We start from the raw sequence: 26,460 nt of genomic DNA on the forward strand, positions 1-26,460 counted from the left end.
GGAGGGACAAACTCGCTGGTTACTCGGGGGTTCGTTCGCTCTTTTATATTATGAGTTAACCACTTCGGAAATAAGGATATCTACACCGTATATGACTCTCTATCAATGTATGGTCTCATGCTGTGTTTCCATCTCGCCGTCCGCGATGTTTGCTCACCAACGTCATCTTGCCTTGTTCGTCATGTTTGGCTTGTTTGCAATGGATGCTAAATTTGCACTGTTTGCAGCACTATGTTTGTCTAGTTTGCACCTTGCAGTTTGCTCTTCTTTCCATAGGCAAAGGAGGATAAAATCGATTAAAGACGAGCCGACTCGAGGATACTTGACCGTTAACGAGAAACCGAAACTATAACCGCGAGAATGAGCTTCGGCAGTCCCGGCGGTCGCGCCCTTAACATTAAACCTACTCCGTATGTCACACCCGCTTCTTCCTTTGATATGACCGAGACCTGGGACTAACGGTTGCCATCTGAATTCCAGACCAGAGCGCGGGAGTTTTCCGCTTGATCATGATGGTGGGTGTACCTATCTGACCTGACGTTTGTCTCGAGAACAGTCGCTAAACCGTCCGTGGTACCAGGAGAATGCAAATCTATAATATCAGGGTACCTGAAATGCTTGAAGTCAGCAAGTGGTGTGAACGATGAAGCATGCCGGAAGCTCGCGAAGAGCTACCTGGCCTGTCGAATGGATAAGTGCGCTTTCTTCCTGACTGGTTCCTGCGAACACGGGTAGCTCCGTGGATACTGATATGTTGTAGGAACCTGATGGCACCAGACGAGTTTAAGAATCTAGGACTGGTATTTGACGGTGACGAGAAGACGGGCGAACCGACTGCGAACATGACCGCAAAACCTCCCCTGGACAAACCGCCATCAAATAAATGATTGTTGAGGTGGTGAGGTGTAACTAGGGAGTGGAATGGCTAGCAGCCATTGGCTGAGATTGATGTGATATGACTGGATAGCTATCTGTATTATTTGCATTGCAGCTGGCAAGCCATTGTTTAGTTAGGCGTTCGGAGTGTACCTAGGAACTGATGGGATAATAAAATATAGAACCATCCACTTCTACCTGCTTTGCTGTCCTGTCTACATGCCAGTAACTTAAGGTGAACTCGTACTTCGTACGGAAGAAACGTTCATGTATCCGGCCAAGCCATACCCCAAGCTCTCTATCCCAGCAGCTATGGGGTGCCACCACCGGCGGGTCTACAACCCACCATCAACAATCAACAATGTAGACGCATCAATGTCGTCCGTGATACGTCCCCCAGACCCATGTCTGATTGCCATTGCCCTCGTCGTTCGTTCCCGTGCTGGCCCACGATTCGTTTACCATTATCCCCCGAACCCATCCATAACGGAATCCCCCTCCACATCACCGAACAAATACGACTCGCTGAGCCGAGAAGACCAAGACCAGGAAACGAAAGCTACAGACTCTGGCGCGTCAGTGGATGAGGAAGGACTTACATCTGAAGACGAGGATGACGCAAGTGTTTTAGGGGATAGAGACCGAGATCGAGATAGAGATCGGGAGAGGGGTGTTGGTGCCGCTGATAAGGACCGCAGGTCTCCGTCCCGTAGCCATGTGGTGAAGAAGAAGGTGGCTATACAGGGGGCTCCGGACGGTGATGGGTCTGAGAGTATTCGTGAAGAGAAGAAGGCGGACCTCGAGAATGTATTGCTACAGGGCGATTCGTTCCTGGGGTTGAAATGTGATATTTGGGAGAAGCTGTTGAGTCCGTCGCCGGCATGGCATAAGCGGCGGTTCGAGGTGGGAGTTAATGACCTTACATTCGTGGGATGGCCTGTTTTTGTGAGGAAGGATGGGACTTGGAGGAAGAGGAAGAAGAAGAAAAAGAAGAAGGGGAAAGAGAAGCGGAACGAGGAGAAGAAAACAAATGGCGAAAACGGTTCAAGCTCTGGTATTGGATCTGGCATCAGTGCTGGAGAATTGTCTGTGAATGTGCCTGTTGTCTCTATACCCGATACAGACGATGATGATGAAGGCGATACTACTGCGGCGAATGATGAATCCGACGATCAATCAGAGGAAGAGCTGTCGATGACCAAGGATGGCATGACGATGTTCAACGTTGTGTTTGTGCTGAATCCGCCTACGCTGGAATATAACGTGCGCATCAGGGAGATGTATGATAATGTGATTAAGAAGTTTGGCAAGGCGTTGAAGTCCGAGCAGGCGAGGGCGAATTATGTCTGGAAAGAGGCACAGAGTATTTTGCGCATCAAGGAGAAGTGCCGTGAAGAAAGTACGTATTTGACCCTACAGCTTATGATCCGTTTGCATGTCTCATGCTAACACAATGATAGGATGCTCGGTATCGGCAGTGTACTCGCAGCTGTTTGCCAAATCCAGTCTTGCACAGGCGATTGAGACGCTATATACCAACATCGCGGCGTCGAAGATTGCATCTGTCTCACTGGGACCACAGACAAGCATGTCTATGCAGATACTGCCGATGACATCGACACCGCATCTCCCATCACCCAATGAACCCGGGTATCCTGGTCTCTGGCTCACGACTGCAGACAGCATATCTGCCACGGACGAGGCGTCGGTCATGGCAACGTCCGGCCAAAGCCAGGTGTTAGCCAAACATTTTGCTTTGCTACTCCTAAATGATGAAAATACGATATTAAAAGACATCGAGGCGTCCAAGAGTACCATCGGCCCACCACTGGCGCACTACATACGCTCATCCAAGCCAACCAAATCGTTTGCTCAGATATCAGCTCGCTCACGCATACCGCTCAGCGATATACAGGTGCTAGCGAGCCATTTGGTATACTGGAGACGAGCGCGTGCAATACCACCGCTTAACAAGAAAGATACATACATCGTCTCCCCCAACGCGGACATGAGCAAGCTGGCTATTGCGACCACAGCGTACGAATCTATGTTTCCTACTTTGCCTAGTCTGCCGAAGATGTTAGCTGCACTGAGCGGTAGCCCACGACCCTATTTCAGCTATATACCGAGTCGGGACCATAAGGAGGCGTACTATGAAATCCTGGCGTGGCTGGTTAGGGGTGGATGGGTGACGCAGCTGAGAACGTTTGGATGGGTGAAGGTCAGCCCCGAGGTGAAGAGTGCTGTGAGGGAGGCGATGATGAGAGAAGAGAGGAGGAAGTCGATGTCGATGGATAAGCGCCGTCCGTCCTTCTCGGCCGTGCGTGCCATGGCGGCAGTCGAGGAGAACTACAACGGGGAAGGCGACAAGGAGAAAGACGGAGACGGAGATGAGGACGAAGATGAAGATGGATATGGCTCGTCGTCCTCGTCGTCGTTGGATAGCGAGATGAGCGGCGACGCAACGCCTGTCCCTGGCCGGCTTCGAGCCCTTCGAGCAGGAAGAACAACCTCCTCTCTCATCTTGCGACCACACCGCGCATCACCGGTCGAGTCTCGCTGGCTAGACTACATCCTGACCCGGTTCCCTGACCCGTCGGCGCCCATGGCCGCCTCTACCTCGACGGTGGACGAAGGCAGACAGAGCTTCGACACGGACGAGTCGGAGCTGGACATGTACGTGGCTCTACGCAAGTACTGGCCCGTGTTTACAAAGTACTTCAACGGCACGGACGCGCTGCAGAAGATCGCGGTACGGGAAGGGCTGCCCCATCGGCTGGTGTGGAGGGTGCTGGGGATGGTGGACGTGAACACGCCAGCGGAGGGAGAGGGCGCCTGGGACGAACGGGAGAAGGTGCTTGTTACCGTCCGGCACTGGTAGATATCCTCTACGGAGTAGACATCTACATCGAGTATATGCTTGATATGCCGACTGACGGTGTCTGGCATCGACATGGTCCTCGTATTTCGGGCTTGCATCGCGACCAGGTACCTGCGCTTAGAAAAGACGCCGAGGAGGTACATCCGAGCGATGTGCCGGGACAACTCGCGGTGCTAACCGGCAAGAAAACACCTCGGGTTGTCACGTGGGCCTTGCTCCCATATTCATGAGAGACAGAAGAAGAGGAAGAAGACGAAGACGGAGCAGAGGGATAGGAGCATAGGGGTAGGAGGAGGAATAGGTGGAGGAATAAGGTGGAGGATGGAGGATTCCGGCTGGCTGGAGGTTGTACTGGACTGAGACTGTGCAACACAACGCCAGCTGAGCCATGTATACGGAGTATCTGGACACCGAACAGACACTTTACAGCGCTGAACACACCGACGGAGCAGACGGAGCAGTGGCAGACGGCGAGCAGCATCGCATCTTCACCGTCAGAGCTCTCGCTGGCAGCACAGTATCATATCGTCCGGGAGAGCACTGTATATAGCATGGAATAGACGATCAGCAGTTCGTCCGCTCATCCCTGTACTCACCACTTGTAATTTAACCGACATAGAACATAATCTTCTACTCCGTATCATCTATACCTCATTCTATATCTTATTCTCTATCTTATTCTCTATTCTATATCTCACAAGTGTCGAGTGGTGTAGTGGAGGGCGAAAATCTTATTGCCCTCGTTTTCCTCGCGCACACTAAGCAGGCCGACCACTAATAGCAGATCTTACTCTTCTTTTTTTTTTTACCACTGCGAATCTTTGAGATTTCGACTTCATCCTCGAACTCATCGTCTTCTTCCTCCTCCTCTTCTTCTTCTTCTTCCTCTTCTTCCTGTTCGTCTCTGTCGTTCGGGATCCCAGGTGTCTCACGTGTTGCAAGGTAAGCTGCTCTCCGCACTAACGCTCTTCTTTTTTTTTTTGTTTCCCTATTTTTTTCTCCCTCCCTGGCCCTTTCGCTTGTCTCTCGATCTTCTTCCCTCAGTCCTCGTCCGCAGTCCTCGCCTCAAGCGCTCGCCCTCACGTCTCACCGTGGTACACTCGCACACGCACACGCACACAAGCAAGCAGACCCCAGGCAGCTGGCATTGGCGCTGCATTCGTCTTCGGTCGCTTCTTGTCGCCCGCTCTGCGTTGCCGGATGAGGGGCTGGACGGCCTTGCAAGCAGTCGACAGCAGTAGAACTAATCCGTGGCCTTCCGTGATATCAGACTCGATAATCCTTCCAACTCTACGCCTGTCTACTCGCCGTTATCCTGCCGCAGTCGTTCTTTAAACTCATCGTCCTCGTCGAGAGAGATCGACATCGCCATCAAACATCGAGATCAACGGGCGAACAACAACAACTGCTCTCGCAAGCGACTTGTGTGGAAAGTCGTTCCCGATAGTAGAGACATATTATAACTAAAAAGGTACTTCATCTCGCATCCCCTTCGACTCGTTGCGCATCACATCACTCTCAGACTCAAAGAACGTCGCCGTCGTCGAATCGATCGAGCAAGCAACACACTGCCTGGACCAACGACTGTGCTGGTTCGGGATATACAAGTTTGGACTTGAGCTTCGCCCTGGTCGAATCGATGTCCGTCTCCGACTGAGAAGAGATACTTCACGAGCCGCGCTGTTTTCTTCCTCTTTGTGTGTTTTTTTTTTTACTATTTTTTATTTCTGCTTCACGACGACGACTCATTACCTCGAGCAAACCTCTGATTGATCCTAAGACTTCTTCACAGCCAGGTAGGCGGGGCTGATTGTTGGTGGTGGTTGACTCTTGTGCCGTAGTGGCGGAGGTCCACTCAACTTCACCAGTGCTCGATTCGTTCGCACCACAACCCAACGCACCCTCGACGGTTCCATCGTTATCGTCGACGTCGTCGTTGTCGTTTACTTGATACCCTGCTATGGCAGCGTCTGTCTCCGCCAAAAAGTCGACTGCAGACATGCCTGCCTTTTCGTATGCACAGGCTGCAAAGGGCCTCACCAGTTCGCCCTCTGATACCAAACAGAACAAGCCAGACACCGGCGTCAATACTCCTGAGGAGAACGTCGCAGACCGGACAGCAGCCACAGCTACTGCTACCGCGGCAGATCAATCGTCTACCCAGCAGAGCTCTGAATTAAAAAATGGACCAGCGTCCGTCGACGAAGACGTCCAGGTCCCCGCAAAGACCACCGTCTCCGAGCGCCCGTCGCCTAGCCTGGGACCCTCAACTACCTCTACGCTAGCCAAGGAGGACGAGATCTCCATCACTCCCAATGGCACCGCATCAGAGTCTGAGTGGGAGAAACAGTCCCAGGTGTCCACCGCCGCAGAGAAGGAGAAAACCAGCCAGGCCGGAGATGACGACAAGGCCAAGTCTGAGGCCAGCTGGGAGAACGTTACTCCCCCGCCAAAGGAGCTGAAGGCTGCTCCACTACCGCCGGTCAACATCTGGCAGCAACGACAGGAGGCCCAGGAGGCCAAGGCCAAGGCCAATGCGCTGTTGAAGCCAGCGGTGACCCCCGTTACGACATCGAAGGGTTCTACACCTAGCTCTACCCCTCAGTCCTCCGGTGACGTGAGGTCAGAACATTACGGCAAGGGTGGTAACAGGAAGAAGGCCTCCGAGGCCACTGCTAATGCTACTGACGCATCTGCCAACGGACGTGATAAGAAGAAGTCAAGTGATGGTAAGAATTTGCGGCTATTCTCGCATTAAACTTACACGAGCTAACGGGTGTTGTGCAGGTTCAAGGAAAAGTGGTGTCCGATCCAACCGTGGCGCAGAGACTGGCGAAGCTCTCCCACCAGTCAACGATGCTTCGTCGTGGCCAACTCCTCAGATAGCGCAGGGTGAGGACTTGCGCAAATCACAGGAACAGACAGACAAGCCGGAAAAGGTTGAAAAGGAGAAACACTCCGGCTCCCGAGCTCACGGAAAGGAAAAGTGGATGCCCGTTCCATATGTTCCTACCGCTGTTTTTAACACTCCATTGCCCCCCGCGGCCAGGAGAGGTGGGCGAAGTGCTCGAGGCAGCACTAGAGAGGGAGGATCTCGGGGTGCAGGTCACACTGGTGGTGACAGAACTACTCCTACTTCCGGATCCAAGGCCTCTTCTGCCGGAGACCGCGAGAAGAGCGACGTGCCAGAGACTCAAAAGGGCGCTGCCTCTGATGCTAGCCTGAAAAATGGCGATGTTACCGAGAAGCACAGCTCTGCTGCTACCAACTCTGTTTCGACGGAAGCTCAGAAGGACGCCAAGTCTACCCAGGATAGCAGCAGTAACACTCCTGCTGCTGCGAATACCTCGGAAGGGAACACTCAGCATTCTCATCCTACCTCCTCTCAGTCCCCTACCCGTGCTCGTCAGGAGTCCAAGTCTTATCATAAATCGCACGAGTCCAGCAATACGTCGGCGTTTAAGGGTGCAGAGCAGCACGGCACCAATGCCTCGCGACAGGTCAGCTCGTCGACCGACGCTGCCCATGCTGGCCATGCTCGATATGGCGTTAGCCATGATAGACGATTCGAGATGGGTTCTCGATCTGGAGAGTTCTTCAAGGATTCCAGCTTCCCTCCTAGAGATAGGGAGTTCGTGAAAGACCGTGAGTTTACGAGGGATGGCAGAGACTATCAGCGTTCCGAATATTCGACTAGAGAGCGCGAGTCGCGACCTGAGAGAGGTCGCGGTGGTTACCGTGGTGGACGAGGCGGTCATTCCACCTACACCAGCGCTACAACCAGCACTCAGAACCCATCTTACCACTCTGCTCCTATCTCCCAGCACCCCTTTCCTCCTACCAAGAACTTCAACTTTACCGAACGCCATCGTCTACAGCCTAGCACCAACGGCTCTCAGCCACCACAGCCACAGCACAGCTCTTCCAACAACAGGATGAACATGCGTTCTCCCTCCATGCCCAACCCAGGCATGTTCGCAGCCGCTCCTTATGCCATTCAAACAGATCTCAACGTCATGTATCCTTACCCGCAAACCGCCGCCCCTCAGGGCCCCATGACCGCCATGCCATACCAACCATACATGGAGAACTTCTCCCTCATGAGCATGATTTCCATGCAACTCGAATACTACTTCTCCGTCGACAACCTGTGCAAAGACCTTTTCCTCCGCAAACACATGGACTCCCAGGGCTTCGTGCTTCTTAGCGTCATCGCATCCTTCAAGCGCATCAAGTCGCTCACTGAAGATATTGAGCTGCTGCGCTTCGTATGTCGCCAATTGAGAAATGTCGAGTATAGGCCTAGTGATGACGGCGTGGATAGGCTGCGTAAACGCGAAGGATGGCAGCAATGGGTGCTTGGTATGGATATGCGCGATAGTTCAGCGCAGAATGATGGTCCTCTCATTGCGTCTGCAGAGGAGTATGTCCCCATGGCTTCCGCACCACCACATATGAATGGCAACGGAACGTATAACAGCTTCATTCCAACTGCCGATTTGGTGTCAGCGGAAGAGGCACCGAAGCGTCAAGCAAAGCTTTCCTCGGCCGCGCCGGAGTTTTCGCCGCTTGCATCTAACGGAGCGGGATCCTTTGAACCAACCACGTTTACCGATGGTCAGGTTGATAACTTTGTCGCTGTGGTACGTTGATCGCATATAACCTTCCCCGTTCTTTGTCCACTACCAAACCGTGGTACTGTCTTACCTTGTTTGATCCACGCATTTATTGACTGATATTGTGAAGCAGCAAGTTGGCCAATAAATACAACCATTAGTCATTGTTTATTACTCTGCACCGCACCCCTTTCACATTTTTATTCAGCAAGTGAAAAATATGATACCCAAGGTCAAGTATAAGAGAATGACGCAGGTAGAAAATACCATTCTCATACCAGCCTTGTCTGTCACCTTATGCTGTCTTTTCGTCAACACGTCTTGTCATGCAATTTGTTAAAATGGCAGCGCCCAAATGGCAAAACGCCTTTCCGCCGCGAACGAACGACCAGTTGCCATCTCTCCCTCCCTTTTCCTTTTTGGTTCCAAAAACAAACAAATCTTTACTTCCAGCAATGTACAATGAAAAGATTCAGGAGCTTGGCGTTGTTGACCCTTTCTTCATCATCTTCATCATCATCACCCCATTTTTTCAACTGCCTCTTACAAATGTTTTACCTTCTTCGAGACAAAAAAATTGTGATATTCCAACTCTTCCCCACGACGTTATTTGATTTTCATGTTCGAGTTCGCCTCAGGGTTTATATGCGTTATGTGAACGAGGTGCCGGTTTGGTTCGGTTTATTTGGTCAGGGATCTTGCGCGATGGAACGAGAAAACGAAACGTGAAAAATGAACGGATGTTCACTTGACGTCTGTCTGTTTTTGTTTATGGGAGGAATCAATTGAATCGACGACCCTACTCGACCAACGTCGAAAGCTGGCTTCGAGGAAATACGGCTATTTAACGACCTGCATGATGTTCCACCTACCACACTCCCCCTTCAGCTTTCGGGCAGGTTTACCCCATTCTACAGAGCAGAAAATTTTAAAAATCAACACCCTTCAAAATGAAAAAAAAAAAGTTTTACGCTATCTCGAAATCACAGCGGGATGTTTTCCGGACCTTGTTCGCGCCGCATGTTCGTCGGATTCACCGAATTATTTCCATACCCTCCAAGTGTTATCTTGATTGAAGTCTACCACGATCTCTTCCCCGTGCCCGCTGTTATGCGGATTAATCAACCATTTCCGTTCGAGCTGCATTTCTCTCCGTCTTGTCCGTTTTATTTCGTTCTTTTATTTCGATATCATGGTGCCAACAAAGGAGTTCCTTGCTCTGCTCCGATGCATAAGCGGGATGTATCAAGTCTCTCGCCGAGTTAATTTTCCATCGTCTCGATCCATCCGATCGTGATGGCCTGTCTGCATCTATACCACCCTGCCTAGCCTGGCTGATACGCCCATTGGGGAAAACAATAGCCGACAACAAATACGCGGTGATCACTTCCCGTGTAATAGAACAGCAGAGAAAAAAAGCGAATTGTTCCATGTTTTACTACTTGCACCAGAAATGGAAAACTAAAAATTTGATACTTCGTCTAGGGTCGCGTTTACAGTCTTGTATATCCTTGCTGGGCCAGTCTTCGGAACTTTCTTCTTTTCTTCTCGTCTCTTTGACTTCGTTCTCCCGAGATTCTTCTTCTTCTAATGCTTGCGCTACTATTCATCTATTCTTGTTTCGAAACCTCTGAACCCCTTTTTGCCCTATTTCTCTTCAATCCAATTTCTCTTTTTTTCCCTATAGTTCTCATTTGAACAGTTAAATATCTGCATGTGGCGTTCTGGCTTTGGCTTCATACCATTTACCTCCCCCCCTTTTTTTTCCCTTGCGCGAAAGTGCCAAAACGTTCCCATGCTCGCGTTCGGGTTGCGACTAAAAGCGAACATCGATGGTATTTCCGTCTTAGATTATTTATCCTTTTCTTCTTTTTCTTTTTTTTTTTTCAATGAACGAGTCTAACCCAATTTTTTGCTATTACATTTTCATTGTGCGTTTTATTACTCCATGGTTCTCCACTTTGATTCTATCCCTGCAGGTATTTCAGCCTCCATTCGGCTCGCCAGCGTATGGAGTCGTCGTGTCTGCTAGATTGCTATTATTGCCATCTCATCTCCCTTGAAAACCGCCTTGAAGTGCATCGCCTCCTTTTTCCTCCATGATAAGCCCTTTTTAACCATGCAATTCTAGTTCTTGTACTGATTTTGATTCCACGGTTGTGATGCAGCAGTTCATCAACCTGCCCTGCCTAATCTAGAGGATATTGATACTAACAGAGTACTCAAAGTGTCAACAAATGCTGTATTATAAATATTAACGTCTTATTAACGTATATAGCTTGTCTAGTTGTGAAAAAATGAAGAATAAATAAAGCAAAGACATGACATCTCTACGTGAAGGAAGCAAAAAAAGTGACTAGACTGGGGTTCGATCCCAGGACCTTATCGGAGCGAGTGAAAAGACACTGTGAGCGATATGTGATAACCAACTACACCATCCAGCCAGTGTGGTAATTCGATTTTTAGATTTGGTTCCCAGTGACATCGAGAGACACCGAAATACCTAGCAGACATCCAACATCCATATCAGAATGATAAAGCCAACTTTGACTTACATCTCATGATATCCTTCTTGTTGAACGTGTATTCCTTATAATATCCTCTTGATATGATCCACTCTGCAGAAACCTGGCCTTTTGTTTGCCTTCAACCCTGCACAGTTTATATTAGAGTTAGTATGAGAGGGCAGAGTTTCGGGGGAGTCATTAATTATATGGCCAGGCAGCTGGCCAGGCAGCTGGCTAGACCTAGGAGCTCTATAGTACCCGACTGACTTTGATCTTGGCTTGGAATCACATTTGGGGCTTATGTTTGAGCTTATGCTGGAGCTTATATTAGATTCTGCACATGGTCAGCATTGAGTGCAAGTGGGTGTCATAGGAGCAGATATATAGACTAGAAATCCCTGTTCCTTGGAAGAGATATAAGTTAAAACTTGGATTTAAAACGGTACCACGGCTCGGCGGTAAGTTAATATGTTGATATATTAAAAATGTAAAAAGTGAGGCTAGACAAGTTTTCCGCCAAATATCCAGATGAAAACCCCATCACGAGGCAGACAACGATCAGAGGCAAAAAGACAAAGATCAGAGGCAAAAAGCAAAGGCAACGCGCACTCCTTAGCTGGGAATCGAACCCAGGGCTACCGTGTGAGAGACGATAATGTTGACCACTACACCACTAAGGACTTCTGTGGAGGACTTTTCGGGCACAAGAGCACTTTTCTACAGTAGGGTCACGTGCAGTAGCCGGTCCCTCGGCAAATCTTTGTTCCGCGGCTCTCTGACGATGTTTCTTCTTTGACTGCAAAAGAAGAGAGAAGAGAGAAGCTCGAATATACGATAGACAGTGAATGCGTCTACGTCTGACATCATGGAGGTAGCCTCCAGATCGATACTGCGGAGGCACGCCCTCGAGTCCCAGCTACTGCGACGACCTTCTCCCTACCTTACCTCGCTGTCAAAATGGCAGTGCTCAGCTTCCACCCTTCCGAGCACAAGGCGGCAGTTCAGCTCAACACCACGCAGGGCGGACCCTAACCATGCTCCTTTCTTCGGAATGGGGGTTGGCGGATCGTCCTCGCCCATGGCCACCCCGACGACATATTTCTCGCACCGCCCGCCGTTACCGGCAAACACGATAATCAGATTCGTGCCCCAGCAGACTGCATGGATAGTAGAGCGGATGGGGAAATTCAATCGAATCCTTGAACCCGGGCTGGCAATTTTGGTTCCTTTCCTCGATAGGATTGCATACGTGAAGAGCTTGAAGGAAGCGGCTATTGAGATTCCGAGCCAAAATGCTATTACAGCGGACAACGTTACTTTGGAGCTGGACGGTGTGCTCTATACCAGGGTCTTTGACGCTTATAAAGCTAGGTTGGTACCTCTTTACATTACAATTAACTATGGGGGAAGATAATTCGACATTTTGGCTAACGTGAAACCCGACTTCAAGTTATGGTGTGGAAGACGCCGAATATGCGATATCTCAGCTAGCTCAGACGACGATGCGATCCGAAATTGGTCAACTTACCCTAGACCACGTTCTTAAGGAGCGTGCGGTTCTAAACACAAATATAACACAAGCCATCAACGAGGCTGCACAGGATTGGGGTGTGACCTGCCTCAGATACGAAATCAGGGACATCCACGCCCCAGAGGGAGTAGTGGAAGCGATGCACCGCCAAGTAACTGCAGAACGATCGAAGCGTGCTGAGATTCTCGACTCCGAAGGTCAAAGGCAAAGCGCAATCAACATCGCAGAAGGTCGTAAACAATCAGTCATCCTTGCCTCAGAGGCTATGAAATCGGAACAGATCAACATGGCCATGGGTGAAGCTGAAGCTATCCGTCTGAGGGCCGAGGCTACAGCCCGCGGGATTGATGCCGTTGCTGCCTCTATTCAGGGTGGTCAGGAAGCCGCCCGTGGAGCAATCAGTCTTTCGGTGGCCGAGAAATACGTAGAGGCATTCTCCAAGCTTGCAAAGGAGGGTACGGCTGTTGTTGTGCCTGGTAATGTTGGCGATATGGGTGGCATGATCGCGAGCGCGATGGCTGTCTACGGAAAGGTCTCGGAGGGACAGGCGAAGGCGATGGCTACAAAGGCTCTCCAGCCCAACGAGTCAGCCACCACAAAGGAGTCCTCTTCCAACGTGCATACGTCCACAAGCAAAGTTACCAGCTTTGAGGACGCAGAACAGGCCTCAACGGGCACCACTGAAACCGGCCAAGGGGATGTAGCGGCAAGCGTGCTGGGGGGATTTGACCAGGCCAGCCATCGAAACCGATAAACGCTGGTCTATCTAGCTACGACGTTTCATGGCTGTTTGTATCTTGTGTGATATTTCCATTTCCAGATTTTCTTTTTGACTCTGTCAAACTGTACCATTAACGCTCTATACACTACTCCATTTTCGTTCTGGATCACTTGGATTTTCACTGCCCAACATTTATCGGGGGTGTTTCAATGGTATAAAAGTTAACCGGGGAGACTCTTCACTGTATACGGCGTATCCATCGTGAATTTGACTATCTTAATATCCTTGAGCATGGCCTGTGAAATTATTTTATGCAACATCCATATATCCTTACTATTGCTATATTTAGTAGGCGAATTACCTGACGGAGGTCTATTAAGTAAAGCTATAAATAAACACAACGCCTTAGCCCCTTGAAAGTAGGAATGTCATTGATTCATATTTAATTATTACACGCTGGGGATATCTCATGTTGACAAAATGCACGGTTCCAGCTATACGCCCAGTAATAAAGACGGCAAACTAGGAAAGGAAACTAGCTCAGAGGCATAGCTCAAAACGTCGAAAGCGATTGACACCAAACGAAGGAATATCCGAGGGATAGGGAAGGAATGCTTCATGGTCGGGGGCGGCTTGCTGGGAATGAGACACTGGATCTTGGCTGGGTGCATAGCGTTGATAGCTGACCGCAAGGATTAGGTCGCAGCTACACTCCCATGGACCTTTTTTTTCGTTTTCGAATGACTGTTCAAGTTCTCTGTCCGTGGATGCATTTGTGCGAGTTGAGAGAGGCTGCCGCGGCGGGGGTGCTGAAGATATGGTTACATGGTATCCTCGAGTAGGCGTGGGATATCCGATTTGACGTTGAACGACTGGATGCCGACGCTCATAATCCCAATCACGTTTGTTCAACTGTACATGGCTGTCGAGCCAGGCTGCGCTGCCCTCTGGCAATATATCGATTTCTTCCAAGTGCGCCACCAGCCCAACCATATACTTCTGGGAATGCTGGGCAGGAATCCTCAAGGCCGCTCCCGTAACCCTTTTAACGTTGCTTTTGGGGAAATCGACCGGTCCCAGGTATTCTCGAGCATGGATTCCGCAGCTGTTGAAGCTTTTGTGGGCTTCTATAGTGACTTGATATGGCTTGTTGTGCGCCGGTCCGCCGCTTGAGTGGTATAACGTTCCGTACTCTGCGCCCACAGACATCAACATGAGCATCCAACGGGGTTCACCGGTCTGAGGGTCGGCGGCAAAGCAAACGTATGCGTCCATAGGCAGCTTCGGGTCGAAGGACATGTTGAAGTATAGCGGTGGTAGACAGCGCTGGAGAAGAATGAGATAACTGAGGAGACAGCGTGTCACTTATATAGACATCCCCATACAAGGACCATCTCTTGCAGAACCATGACTGCTATCTATAAAGCTTGCATGGAATTTCTTCGTGGAACCGTTGAGTTCACAGCTGATGAAGCTCCATGGCTCTGTCTCATTGGCCTAACATCCTGCGGACAGGCTGCCAGACATGTTGCCTGACATGTTGCAAGGGGTATAGATCACTGTAAGCGGAGTTATTGAACACATCATAGCTCTCGTGTTTGGAATCGCCGTGGTTATCGTCCTCTTGTTGGTAGTCATCAGATGTGAAGTTGACCAAATTTATGCGCCCGGCAGCGAACTCCAAACAAGCCAAGAGCTTCAACGCCATCGACGCCATCAAATCGTGTTTCCAATCACGTCAAAGGACCAAGCAGACGTATGCGAACGAGGCATTCTCGGCCAATAGTTGGACACTGAAGAAGAACTTTTCGTATTCAATGCCTTACGTACGTCCCTTGCAGGAGTCGCAGATCGCGGGGCGTTGCATCATCACAGCAGGAGTTTTTCAATGCAAGCAACCGTGATGAGACGGCAGAGTACAGCGAACGCGGTCGTATAGCTTTCTCAGGCAGACAACTACTTACTATACCTCTGTCATCAAAGGCATGATGGCGCAGACACGGGTTCCTGACTGGTTTATAGCTGACAGCATTATGTACAGATCAAAGAGGATTACCACACATATACTGCTTTGATAGTATATGAAAACAAATACGCCACTTCATCTCTCTGCATTTTACCTGTTACTCTTTTCTACTGAGGGAGCTTGATATACACAGGCTGTATATGCGGTTTACGGAACATGGGATCAGGCACCATGGAACCATACACCAGTCTCCCAATAGTCAACTCACGAACCGTGGATGATTCACCAGCTATGCTATCATAGACTCTGCATGCTACCTTCACTCGGAATCCGTGAAGCAAGCCCAGAAAACTGGGTGGACGAGTGGTATCCAGGATGTCTTTCTCTTCTATTAAAGGCCCTTGATTCCCTTCGGTTACTGTTTCTGTTCCCAACCTCCAACCTTCCAGCCTTATAATTCAAAGATTACTGGGACAAAAAGGACTAGTGTCCAATGGAGACGAGTCGTACCACACAGAGAATCTGACACCTCTGGTTACAAGCCGCCTCGAAGCCCACTTGAAGCCCAGAATCATCTCGTTTTAAGGGCGGCGTTGTCAGCTTTACATTCAACCACTACATAGTCAAGCACAAGACGCTAGACTCCATCATGGATCAGTCAAACGTGGGATCACTGAAACGTACTGGCTCTGGTAAGTTCTAAATATTGTCCGGACTTTTTTCTTTTGCAGCTACCTCTAGGTGCACTTTGGTACATTCCTGGCTTTCAAAAGGTCGAAATAAGCCAGAACCGCAGATAGGTGCAGGAACGAAGGTCCTTCCAACTATCCATACTCCCAAGCAGGGGACCATACACAACCTGGTGGTCTGTGGCTCTCAAAATGCAGAATCGCCTGCCGATGCAGCCATGTTTTCCGACTTTATGGGGGTGTCTATGACCCTTCAGTATGCGGTGCAAGATGGCGATGGAACCTTCTATTCCTCCTTTCCTCTTGATGATCATTTTGATCATCTGGTGATGAGATCTCCGCCCGTCACAGATATTGAATGGGGCAAATTTGGGCTAGATCAGACCCCATTGTTTACCTACTCTAAAACCCAATGGGCAACAAGAAGTGACAAGTGGTTCGAGTATGTCAATCCTGCTGATATTCTTGGATAAGTCGTCACTTGGATACAATCCAAGTCACTTACAGTGGCTCAAAATGATGTGGTCAACATCTTTTTTCATGCGCATGGGATTGTTAACGGAAGTATTTGCTTGGGGGACAAACCTTTTCTGCCTGGATGCGGTAGCAAATCTGCTTCCTCAATTCCCGGATGGTTGTCAGGTAAATGTGGTTGGGTCGCATTGTTACACTGGGCAGTTTGTCGATTTGATCAGAGCCAGTAATCAGATACCGCGATACGCCGTTTCAGCATGCGGACTGGACGAATCCCATTTGCTGCTAGGTCCGTCAGCAACAGATTAAGGACCTTCAGATCTTCTCAGCCGTTTATCCAGTCATTGGCCCGAGTTCACTTGCCCTGGCTTCCTCAGCAGGTCTCCCCGCCAGTTACCGTCGCCCAACATGATAATTTTATGAGGGAAGCAATGCGGCGAATAACCCCAACTCTCACTGGCCGTCGACCACCACCCGAAACTTATTCCTCTCACTTATCCCCTGAGATACAAGCATCCATGACGCTATTGGAAGAGCTGGTCTTACGTGATCATGTGGACGTTGTGTTCCTCAGACAAACTGTCTACAGAAGACAGCGCGTGGAGTGACCTACAATGGACCTACAGCTTATGCAACTAATTCGTAGAAATCCTATGGTTCCCGGTGGCCCGCTGATGAGAAGAGTTCAGGCTCTACACCGCCGCCCTTTGGGTTCTGGCTTCCGCATGGAGTTGGAAACGATCCCTCCCTGGTTGTGAACTTCATCGTGGAGAAGTTGAATCTTTTCAACGAGACGGAAGCCCTTTTCAAGGAGTTTTTCGGCCTGAGCGATGAAGAGCTGCTTCTAGAATCTCAACAGGACCTCTTGTTTCCGCGACTAAGAAACTAGCCGTTACCACGGTATGAGGTATGGCCTTTGGTCTTTCACGCATATTCGACGATAGAGTTACCCAGGTTGAACCTAGGCATGACAATTCCATTTCTGCGTGTCAATATGGAGTATATAATTTTGTAACAATACGAGTCTTGTCCCATGCATCCTGTAGTCCGCGTACTAGGGCTGCTGTTCCATCCTCGAAGCCATTGTCCCTGTATATCGACAGGAGAGGGCTTGTGGTGGGGGTTTCGCAGTTGCCACTTGATTATCCCTTAAGACCTTATGATTTAACCATAAGCCCTAAGAATTTCCTTCTGGCCTTAACCTTGCCCTTGATTTATCTCATACACTACACTATTCTGGTATAAATCGTCTAATTGCTAATACAAGATCCTAGGGATCTCTATTAAAGCCGAGTATACTCCGTGCTTGATGTTATGACCTCCTGCAGACCAAACCACCCATCTCCACGGCCAGCACCATCCGCATAAACCGACTTCTTCCATTCGTTCGTCTAATAAGCGGGGGTGGCACTGAGTAGGTTCGTCCTGGGTTCACCGATGCCACAATACGCTGCAAGACGAAGAGCTAAGCAATGATATAGCATCTAAGCACTGGTTAGCCTGATGCTTAGCCCTGGGACGGGGCGCCACCTACCACGTACGCCATGTCCGCCACCCTCGAACCCCTCTGTATACAGCATCCTAACTATTTCTGGAGGAGTGCGTATAGAGATTACGTCCTGCGGCATGGCGGTGGGCTACGTGTATGGAAAGCTTGGGATCCATGGACGAAACATACATACGTAGGCGAGATGGAAATATAGGGGTCCCCGCTCGGATATGATACGCGGCATCAATATGTGCAATTGATAGATGTATATATAGCCCCTCCTCTGCCCCTCCATGGCGGGATTGCCCTGAATATCAAACCATTTCTCTACCCCTACAGACAATTCCTCCTAAAAGCCCCTTTTCCATAGACAACATGGGTTTCTTCGACAGTATGATAGCCCCTGAAACGAGACTGTATGATGAAGCTGATGATGATAGGTTTCTCCGACCACCAGGAGGCTTATGAGCAGGTCAACAATGCTCCTCACCAAGCTGCCTTGTCCCATGAGCTGATTGCCGGAGCTGCTGCCTACGAGGCTGCAAAGGCATATGAAGACCATGTGGAGCGCAATGGTAAGAACATGTTCAGATATCAGGGAGGATGCAGGCTAACAGCGTCTAGGAAAACCTGACAGCCATGCCAAAGCAAAGGAGATCATGGCTGGTCTCGCTGGAGCATTCGTGGACCGGATCGTTGAAACCAAGGGCCTTGACTACATCGACAGAGAGAGAGTACGGCGTGATGCTCAGGACCACGCCGAAGATGCTCTCCGTCGAGAGTACTAGGTGCCATATGGAGGAAGGGTATTGATGAGTTTGGATCATAAGTAACTTTTTGATTCTGTATTCAGCTACCTTAGCATTTATATTGAAATATAAATAGCCCTTCTGGCACCCAACACTGATACGAAGATAATATTCGGGGGGGAGAGAACATGATTTGACTTGAAAGAATATTATTTGTTTCGAAATGTTGAAAGTAAGTCTATATGACATATACCATACCAGTGCCCTTTGCCCTTAATTTTGATGTTGAATAAACGGAGAAAAATCAGTAAAACCAAGCAAAAAGCACGCTCCCATATTTACGCTCCCAAAACTTAATAGCGGTAGCTGTGACGAGAAAGTCAGTAAGAAGACGGATGAACATGGGGTAGGTAGAACTTACATGTCGCTCTTGAAAGGACCCTCGACGTCGAGACCGAGGTATTCGGCCTGCTTGGCGGTGAGCTTGGAGAGCTTAGCGTTGACGTGCTCGAGGTGGAGGAAAGCGACCTGCTCGTCGAGGATCTTGGGGAGGACGTAGACGCCGATGTCACGCTTGCCGGTGGCACCGAACTCGATGTACTTCTTGCCGAACTCGGGGTCGTTGCACTTGAAGAGGAGGATCTGAGCGAGGACTTGGTTGGAGAAAGAGCAGGACATGACGAAAGAGGAGTGGCCGGTGGCACAGCCAAGGTTGACCAATCGTCCCTCAGCGAGGAGGATGATGTGGTTGCCAGAAGCCATGAGGTAACGGTCAACTTGTGGCTTGATGTTCTGGACGGACTTGGCGTTGGCCTTGAGCCAGGCAACGTCGATTTCGATATCGAAATGGCCGATGTCTAGTTTGGTGTTAGAGGAGACGGGGGTGATAGTAATGTTGGGGGGTTACTTACTGCAGACGATGGCGTCGTTCTTCATGACGCTGAAGTGCTCGCCAGTGAGAATGTCACGGCAACCAGTGGTGGTGACGAAGATCTGACCCTTGGAGGCAGCCTCCTCCATGGTAAGGACCTGGTAACCGGCAACGGCAGCCTGGAGAGCGTTGATGGGGTCGACCTCAGTGACAATGACGGCAGCACCCATGCTGCGGAGAGCCTCAGCGCAACCCTTACCGACGTCACCGAAACCAGCAACGACGGCGATCTTACCAGCGATCATGACATCGGTGGCACGCTTGATTCCGTCAATGAGGGACTCACGGCAGCCGTAAAGGTTGTCGAACTTGGACTTGGTGACGGAGTCGTTGACGTTGACGGCTGGGACGAGGAGCTCGCCGCTCTTCATCATCTTGTAGAGGTGGTGGACACCGGTAGTGGTCTCCTCGGAGACACCGAAGCAGTCCTTGAGCATCTCTGGGTATTTCTTGTGGACCAAAGAGGTCAGGTCACCACCATCGTCGAGAATGAGGTTGAGCTTCTGTCCGTCCTTGAAGGCAATCAATTGCTGCTCGAGGCACCATTCGTACTCTTCCTCGGTCTCACCCTTCCAGGCGAAGCTATATATGACATGCGCTATTAGCGAGAGCAATTGAGCCAGTTCGGCCAGAACACTACTTACACTGGGGTTCCGGAGGCAGCAATGGCAGCAGCGGCGTGGTCCTGGGTAGAGAAGATGTTGCAGCTGGACCAGGTAACCTCAGCACCGAGAGCAGTGAGGGTCTCGATGAGGACAGCGGTTTGGATGGCTGCGGGACGGCAACGGTCAGCATCTATACAGCACGGATCGAAGATAGCTAGACGTACTCATGTGAAGACATCCAGCAATTCTGGCACCCTTCAATGGGGCGTCTGCGGCGTACTTCTTGCGGATGGCCATCAAGCCGGGCATCTCGATCTCGGCGATCTCGATCTCGCGGCGCCCGAAGGCAGCGAGCGACTAGAGGACACAATTAGCCAGTCTGATACCGGTAGTTTGCCAGAGAGCAGAGGGAGAATAGAGAGAGGGTGCCATACGATGTCGGCGACCTTGAACTTGGTAGCGGGGGCAGCCATGGTGATGGATGGAGGGGTAATCTGGGTGATAAAGGTGCAGAGTAAAAGATGCTAGACGAACAGCTCAAATAGATGAGACTGAGATAGTAGACTGGTGGTTTAAGGGCAAAGGGCGAGGTTGAAGGAGAAGAAGAAGAAGAAGAGGAAGAGGAAGAAGAGGGAGAAGAGGTCGGGATGCTCCTTTTCTGGTCAATTTATCAAAGTCTCCGAAGTGGGGGAGAAAAACAGGCGGGCCGGACGATTTTCCGTGGCCTGCACAACTTTACATCCACGACAGAAAACGTCGACGTTTGTTTATATTATCTATGCTATCGTACATCTGGACAGACAGCTGCGTCTGTATATAGGGAAGGGTGCACCGGCCGTTCACACGCCCTCGAACGACACCGAGATCGATGGCGATGGCAGAGATGGCAGAGTGGAAGAAGAGTACGAAGACCGGTCAATGGCTGCTCGTATCCAATCGGACCCCGAGTAACTGCATAGACCACGGCTGAAAGTGAAGACATCTCCCCGCATCCTCCGACTTGAAGCAGCTCGTCGGTGCATTCGACGGCGCTGTCTCTGTCGCCGTTCACCGTTCACCGTTTGCCGTTTGCCGTATGGAGTAGGATGTGTAATACAGGCAATATTAAAGGGTAGTCGGTTACTCGCCGTGCTGGTACTCTGGCTGGCACCTTGGGAGAAACAACGACCCTGAATCCCACTTTCTGGGCCACCGTCAGCCCTAGCATTTGTAGAAATAGATGAGGTCTTGCTTGAATCAGGTGGCTCCAAGATCAAACAATAGTTTGACGGCTTAGTTTCACCAGAGAACCGTACGCGAAATCACTGCGTAGGCTTCGGAGGAGGAGGCCCCATGTTAGAGCCCCCTGAGCTAGGATTCTTGCCAGACGGGAGACGGGGCACCTTGAACGCTCCAGAATCAGGTGCCGTGCTCGACTGGCTTCCAACCTGAGTGAACGTTCCGCTCTTGAACCATCGGTCTTCTTCTGCCGCCCGTTTCCTCTTTAGCTCTGCCTGGGCTTTGGGGTCGACCAGTTCGAGGCCCTGGAATGGCGTGAAGGCGATACTACTGGCTGTACCGGAGCCGGCGACGGGACCAACGCCCGCAGTACGGAGGCCCTGGGCGTTCAGTATTGATGCGTGCCCAGGCGTGCTACCGAATGCCCGAAGAGAGGATGCGTGGCTCGGAGCTGGAGTCGCCGTACCCCAGCCCTTGTTCGATTTGCTGAGCTTGGCTTTTGTCCGTGGATCGATTTGCGTCGCGCGGATACGGCCTTGGTTCTCCTGTCCGAGCATGCCCAGACCCTTGGTGCCTTCTCCTGTTCCGTAGCCTACTTCCTTTTCTTCTTTGCCAAATGCTAGACGGTTCTGGGCTTTGCGCAGATCGGTCATAGCGGTGGCCTCCTTGGCTTTTCTGGCGCGCCGGCCACCACGTTTCCGGGATGGTTTGTCGTCTGGTGCGGGAAGAGCGCGGGTACCCTTATTCGGCGGTGGTTCGGTGAGCTTGTCAAGCCGCTCTAAACAGGCTTGCTTTAGCTGTTCTCCAGTTGACCCGTCCAGGCTGCTATGTACTCTGTCCACGCGCGCAGCAAGGACTACCTTGGCAGATACGATGCGCATTGCCTGGACTTTGTAATCGTTAGGTATGTCTTGGATGATGGGGGAATGGTAGAGGAAGCCCTGGTGTCGGATTCCGACATTGGTGGCAAACCCAGATTGAGCCTGCTTTTTAGAGCCGAGGGGTGAAATGTTGCATGAAGGCGTTTTAGCAAGTCCTGTCAGCCCGCCGGCATAATTCAGAAGTTGAGCGGCAGTTAACGATCCAACGAGAGCTGTCAGGTTTGGAGCGAACATAGTCATCCTTGACTGCACGTATTCCGTAAGGACAGTTTTGGCCTTTTCAAGAGAAAACATCATCTTGCAAGCTTGCAGGACACATTCGAGCTCTTCCGCAGGCAGTGGGGTGCCTCGGGTAGTTGTTCCCTCCACGGCGACGGTCATGAGAGATGGGCCGTCAAGGATAGTTCGCAGCGTTTGTCCCACTAGGTTATCCGTCGACGATGCCATCGCTTTGATGTCGTCGAACGGCCCGTTCTTTAGAATGGCAACAGTTTTCGCATAGTCGATTGGATTCGAGATCAGCGTCTCTAGCTCCGGAAACCTCGAGGAGTAGTGATCTCTGATGAATTTGTGGACGAGGGTGATTTCATTGTCGATCGATGTCGAGAGGGAGTTTGACTGCGTGAGGAGGTGGTACTCTGCGTCATCTTCAACTGAGCCTGTCCGGGTTTGTTCGCGAGCAGGCAGCTGCTTATAGTGCGCAATTTTCTAATTAACGAGTTAGTTTCTGTTATGAAGTCTATCTTATTATTATAATACGTACCTCTAGGATAGGCTGGAGTGTCTCCATCAGGCGCGCAACACTTCGGACATCAGCAACGCCCTTGAACCGCGCTTTATCAATCTCCTCCTGTCCCTCTTCATCATTGCCGCTTTCTCCTAGGCTGTCGGGTAAGATAGACGCTGGCCCGGCATCGCCATCACGCTCGTCTTCGTCCTTGAGCTGGACGTCATCGAGCTCGCCTTCGGTCGCAGAGTCCTCGAAATCGTTAAGCAGTTCGTCTGCTAGGGTCGCCATAGTGTCTCTGAGCTATATGTAGAGTTATCTTACAACTCAGGATGTCTGCGAGACGAGTGGCCGTAGATGTTGTGGCGAAGGGAAATAATAATTACTTCTTCCTGCTCAAGCAAGATATATAACGGGTGACCGCAGTAGCCAAACATGCAGTCTTGGCACGATGATGTAAAACTGAACTTGAAGCTTCAACTTTTTATATCAACACGACCAAACACTCCAACAGCTTCACGCAGCCCATATCGCGTGCTCTTCTTTACCAATATCTACGGACTTGGAGGGTATTCCCTTACTCTGCAGCCATGGATTCGTCCCGCGGGCCCCCAAGGGTCAAGAACAAGGCCCCCGCGCCTCAACAGATCTCTGCTGAGCAGCTCCTGCGTGAAGCGGTCGACCGCCAGGAACCCTCGCTGCAAGCTCCAACACAGCGGTTTGCCGATCTCGAGGAGCTCCATGAATACCAAGGCCGGAAACGCAAGGAGTTTGAAGACTATGTTCGCCGCAACAGGATTAATATGAACAACTGGATGCGGTATGCGCAATGGGAGCTGGAGCAGAAAGAATATCGCCGCGCGAGATCGATATTCGAGCGTGCATTGGATGTCGATTCCACGTCCATCGTCCTTTGGATACGGTATGCCGAGGCGGAAATGAAGAACCGGAATATCAACCATGCCAGGAACCTGTTTGACCGAGCCGTGACGATTTTACCACGTGTGGATAAGCTGTGGTATAAATACGTGTATATGGAGGAGATGCTGGGGAATATTGCGGGGACTCGACAGGTGTTTGAGCGGTGGATGTCGTGGGAGCCGGATGAGGGAGCTTGGAACGCGTACATCAAGCTGGAAAAACGATACAACGAGCTGGACCGAGCCAGGGCGATTTTCCAGCGGTTCATTACAGTCCACCCTGACACAAAGAACTGGATCAAATGGGCTCGGTTTGAGGAAGAGAATTCCACCAGTGACCTTGTTAGGGAGGTGTATGGAACTGCAGTTGAAACGCTCGGGACGGATTTTATGGACGAAAAGCTTTTCATTGCCTATGCGCGATACGAGACGAAACTGAAGGAGTACGAACGAGCAAGGGCGATCTATAAGTTTGCTCTCGACAGATTGCCACGTTCGAAGTCTGTTGCTCTACAGGGCGCCTATACGGTGTTTGAGAAACAGTTTGGCGATCGCGTGGGCGTTGAGGAGGTGATTCTGTCGAAGCGGAGAGTCCAGTACGAGGAGCAAATCAAGGAAAATCCAAAGAACTACGATCTCTGGTTTGACCTAACACGTCTGGAGGAGGCGTCTGGAGACGTGGACCGGATTCGAGAGACATACGAGCGGGCCATTGCTCAGATACCGCCATCTCAAGAGAAACGGCACTGGCGACGCTACATATACCTCTGGATCTTCTACGCCGTGTGGGAGGAAATGGAGAATCAAGATATAGATCGCGCGCGGCAGATATACACCGAATGCTTGAAATTAGTTCCCCACAAGAAGTTTACGTTTGCCAAGATATGGCTTCTTAAAGCACAGTTTGAGATACGGCAGCTTGACCTCGCTCTGGCGAGGAAGACGTTGGGCCAGGCGATCGGGATGTGTCCCAAGGACAAACTATTCAGGGGCTATATCGACATTGAGCGTAAGCTGTTTGAGTTTTCGCGGTGCCGGACACTGTTCGAGAAGCAGATTGAGTGGAATCCCTCACAGAGCGAGTCATGGATCAAGTTCGCTGAACTAGAAAGAGGCCTCGACGACGTGGAACGCGCCAGGGCGATTTTCGAACTAGGGATCAACCAACCGGCACTTGACATGCCCGAACTTCTGTGGAAAGCGTACATCGACTTTGAGGAGTATGAGGAGGAATACGACCGCACTAGGAGCCTGTACGAGAGACTCCTGAAGAAGACGGACCACGTCAAGGTCTGGATCAACTATGCGCGATTCGAGATCAATATACCTGAGGCGGACGACGAAGAAGAGGGAGAAGAAGAAAACGAGAAGCCAGTGTCTGAGGAAGCGAAGAGCCGAGCTAGGAAGGTCTTTGAGCGGGCCAACCGGGTGATGAAAGAAAAGGATCTGAGAGAAGAGGTAGAGTTCACACCCGCCCTCGAGCAAACCACTCTATTTTTATCGCTCTTGCAACTAACAAAAACGTAATAGCGTGTCGCACTCCTCAATGCATGGAAAGCGTTCGAGCACACGCACGGCTCTCCCGAAGAGATCAGCAGTATAGAGAGGCAGATGCCACGGAAGGTGAAGAAGAAGCGCAAGGTGGACGACGACAGGTTCGAGGAGTACATAGACTACATGTTCCCTGCCGACGACGAGTCGACCGCGATGCTCTCGAACCTGCTCTCGACAGCACGGCGGTGGAAGCAGGAGCAGACTCAAGCAGGCCACAGTTAGCATCCACCTCAATAGACTTCCAGCAATATGCTCCAGCAATATACATCGTACTTGCAGCAATATACATCCCTACAGCTAGATACTCTGGTGCGACCCTATATACAAGAAACGAGTCTGTCGATGGATGGAGCAGCGCAAAAAGGGCACGAAAAAACAAGCTGCATAAAAATACAGACCCTGTATGTAACTTACCGGGAGTGGCTTGGCAGGGGTTAAGAGGGCGGCCCACATCGGTCTCTCAGCTCTGTCATTGGTGCAGCGGGCGGTGGAGCTCCGCCCGGCGGCCCGGTGGACCCCTGTGTCGGGCCGCTGGTTGGCTGGGAGCGGTAACAAGCCGGCGTCTTGCGTATCGGCCGTACGCCCCCGTACGCCCCCAGAAGGTGCCTGATCGCGCAGGAACTAACCAAGAGCAGGCTTGGGCCAGTTTCAGGACGACCGGGAAGGCCGTCCTGCGCACTCTCAGGGCAAGGAAACCCGGCCTCGTCGTCTGTCGCGGCATGAGACATCCCATCTCTGCCCCTGGTCCCGTCCGCTCTCTCTTCTCGCTCGACATCTCCCTCCTTCAACCCGTTCTGCAAGCTGTGCTGTGTTGCGGTGAGGTGTCGTTCTTTTCTCGCTGTGCTGTTTATTGAATATCCGCTCCTTTACTTTCTCGCCTGGGCTTTGTGAGCCTCGACCTGTTCTTTTGCTCGTTCGACACTGCCTGTCGAGCCCGCCGTACATATCATATTCGAGCCCCCTCTCGTTGCAGCACGACCGTTGAGACCGCAAGCTCGGGGATCGATCGACGGGGGAACACCTGGTGCAGAGCATCGTCAATTCAGCCACCGTCCGTTCCTTTTGACAGATAACTACATAGTTATCTTATCTCTCGCTCGCAACGGCGGTTGTGGGAGCACCGCA

The 26,460-nt window shown here is 50.8% G+C and overlaps 8 protein-coding genes across 8 annotated transcripts; 5 read left to right on the top strand and 3 right to left on the bottom strand.

Annotated features, from left to right (window-relative positions):
- Positions 1-1,251: 1,251 nt before the first annotated feature.
- GIQ15_04241 (RMD11) lies at positions 1,252-3,757 on the top strand (the record flags this gene model as incomplete). Its single annotated transcript, XM_033551658.1, has 2 exons — positions 1,252-2,275; positions 2,337-3,757. 2 exons carry the CDS (start codon positions 1,252-1,254, stop codon positions 3,755-3,757), a joined length of 2,445 nt encoding a protein of 814 aa, XP_033405388.1.
- Positions 3,758-5,756: 1,999 nt separating this feature from the next.
- Positions 5,757-8,409, top strand: GIQ15_04242 (La domain family protein; the record flags this gene model as incomplete). The annotated part of the gene is made up of 2 exons (XM_033551659.1): positions 5,757-6,486; positions 6,545-8,409. The coding sequence occupies 2 exons, from the start codon at positions 5,757-5,759 to the stop codon at positions 8,407-8,409; spliced, it is 2,595 nt and encodes an 864-aa protein (XP_033405389.1).
- Positions 8,410-11,745: 3,336 nt separating this feature from the next.
- GIQ15_04243 (erythrocyte band 7 integral membrane protein) lies at positions 11,746-13,165 on the top strand (the record flags this gene model as incomplete). Its single annotated transcript, XM_033551660.1, has 2 exons — positions 11,746-12,251; positions 12,331-13,165. 2 exons carry the CDS (start codon positions 11,746-11,748, stop codon positions 13,163-13,165), a joined length of 1,341 nt encoding a protein of 446 aa, XP_033405390.1.
- Positions 13,166-13,672: 507 nt separating this feature from the next.
- Positions 13,673-14,431, bottom strand: GIQ15_04244 (uncharacterized protein; the record flags this gene model as incomplete). The annotated part of the gene is made up of 1 exon (XM_033551661.1): positions 13,673-14,431. The coding sequence occupies one exon, from the start codon at positions 14,429-14,431 to the stop codon at positions 13,673-13,675; it is 759 nt and encodes a 252-aa protein (XP_033405391.1).
- Positions 14,432-18,125: 3,694 nt separating this feature from the next.
- Positions 18,126-18,538, top strand: GIQ15_04245 (uncharacterized protein; the record flags this gene model as incomplete). The annotated part of the gene is made up of 3 exons (XM_033551662.1): positions 18,126-18,141; positions 18,191-18,325; positions 18,375-18,538. 3 exons carry the CDS (start codon positions 18,126-18,128, stop codon positions 18,536-18,538), a joined length of 315 nt encoding a protein of 104 aa, XP_033405392.1.
- A 314-nt stretch (positions 18,539-18,852) lies between these two features.
- Positions 18,853-20,508, bottom strand: GIQ15_04246 (adenosylhomocysteinase; the record flags this gene model as incomplete). Its single annotated transcript, XM_033551663.1, has 6 exons — positions 18,853-18,865; positions 18,921-19,356; positions 19,411-20,012; positions 20,075-20,201; positions 20,260-20,392; positions 20,470-20,508. The coding sequence occupies 6 exons, from the start codon at positions 20,506-20,508 to the stop codon at positions 18,853-18,855; spliced, it is 1,350 nt and encodes a 449-aa protein (XP_033405393.1).
- An 828-nt stretch (positions 20,509-21,336) lies between these two features.
- On the bottom strand, positions 21,337-23,152 carry GIQ15_04247 (pre-mRNA-processing factor 31; the record flags this gene model as incomplete). Its single annotated transcript, XM_033551664.1, has 2 exons — positions 21,337-22,842; positions 22,898-23,152. The coding sequence occupies 2 exons, from the start codon at positions 23,150-23,152 to the stop codon at positions 21,337-21,339; spliced, it is 1,761 nt and encodes a 586-aa protein (XP_033405394.1).
- A 299-nt stretch (positions 23,153-23,451) lies between these two features.
- GIQ15_04248 (pre-mRNA-splicing factor clf1) lies at positions 23,452-25,557 on the top strand (the record flags this gene model as incomplete). The annotated part of the gene is made up of 2 exons (XM_033551665.1): positions 23,452-25,239; positions 25,312-25,557. 2 exons carry the CDS (start codon positions 23,452-23,454, stop codon positions 25,555-25,557), a joined length of 2,034 nt encoding a protein of 677 aa, XP_033405395.1.
- Between the last annotated feature and the right edge of the window lie 903 nt (positions 25,558-26,460).

This window comes from Arthroderma uncinatum (genome assembly GCF_011692745.1).
Source record: "Arthroderma uncinatum strain CBS 119779 chromosome Unknown scaffold3, whole genome shotgun sequence".
In the NCBI taxonomy this organism is placed as follows: domain Eukaryota; kingdom Fungi; phylum Ascomycota; class Eurotiomycetes; order Onygenales; family Arthrodermataceae; genus Arthroderma; species Arthroderma uncinatum.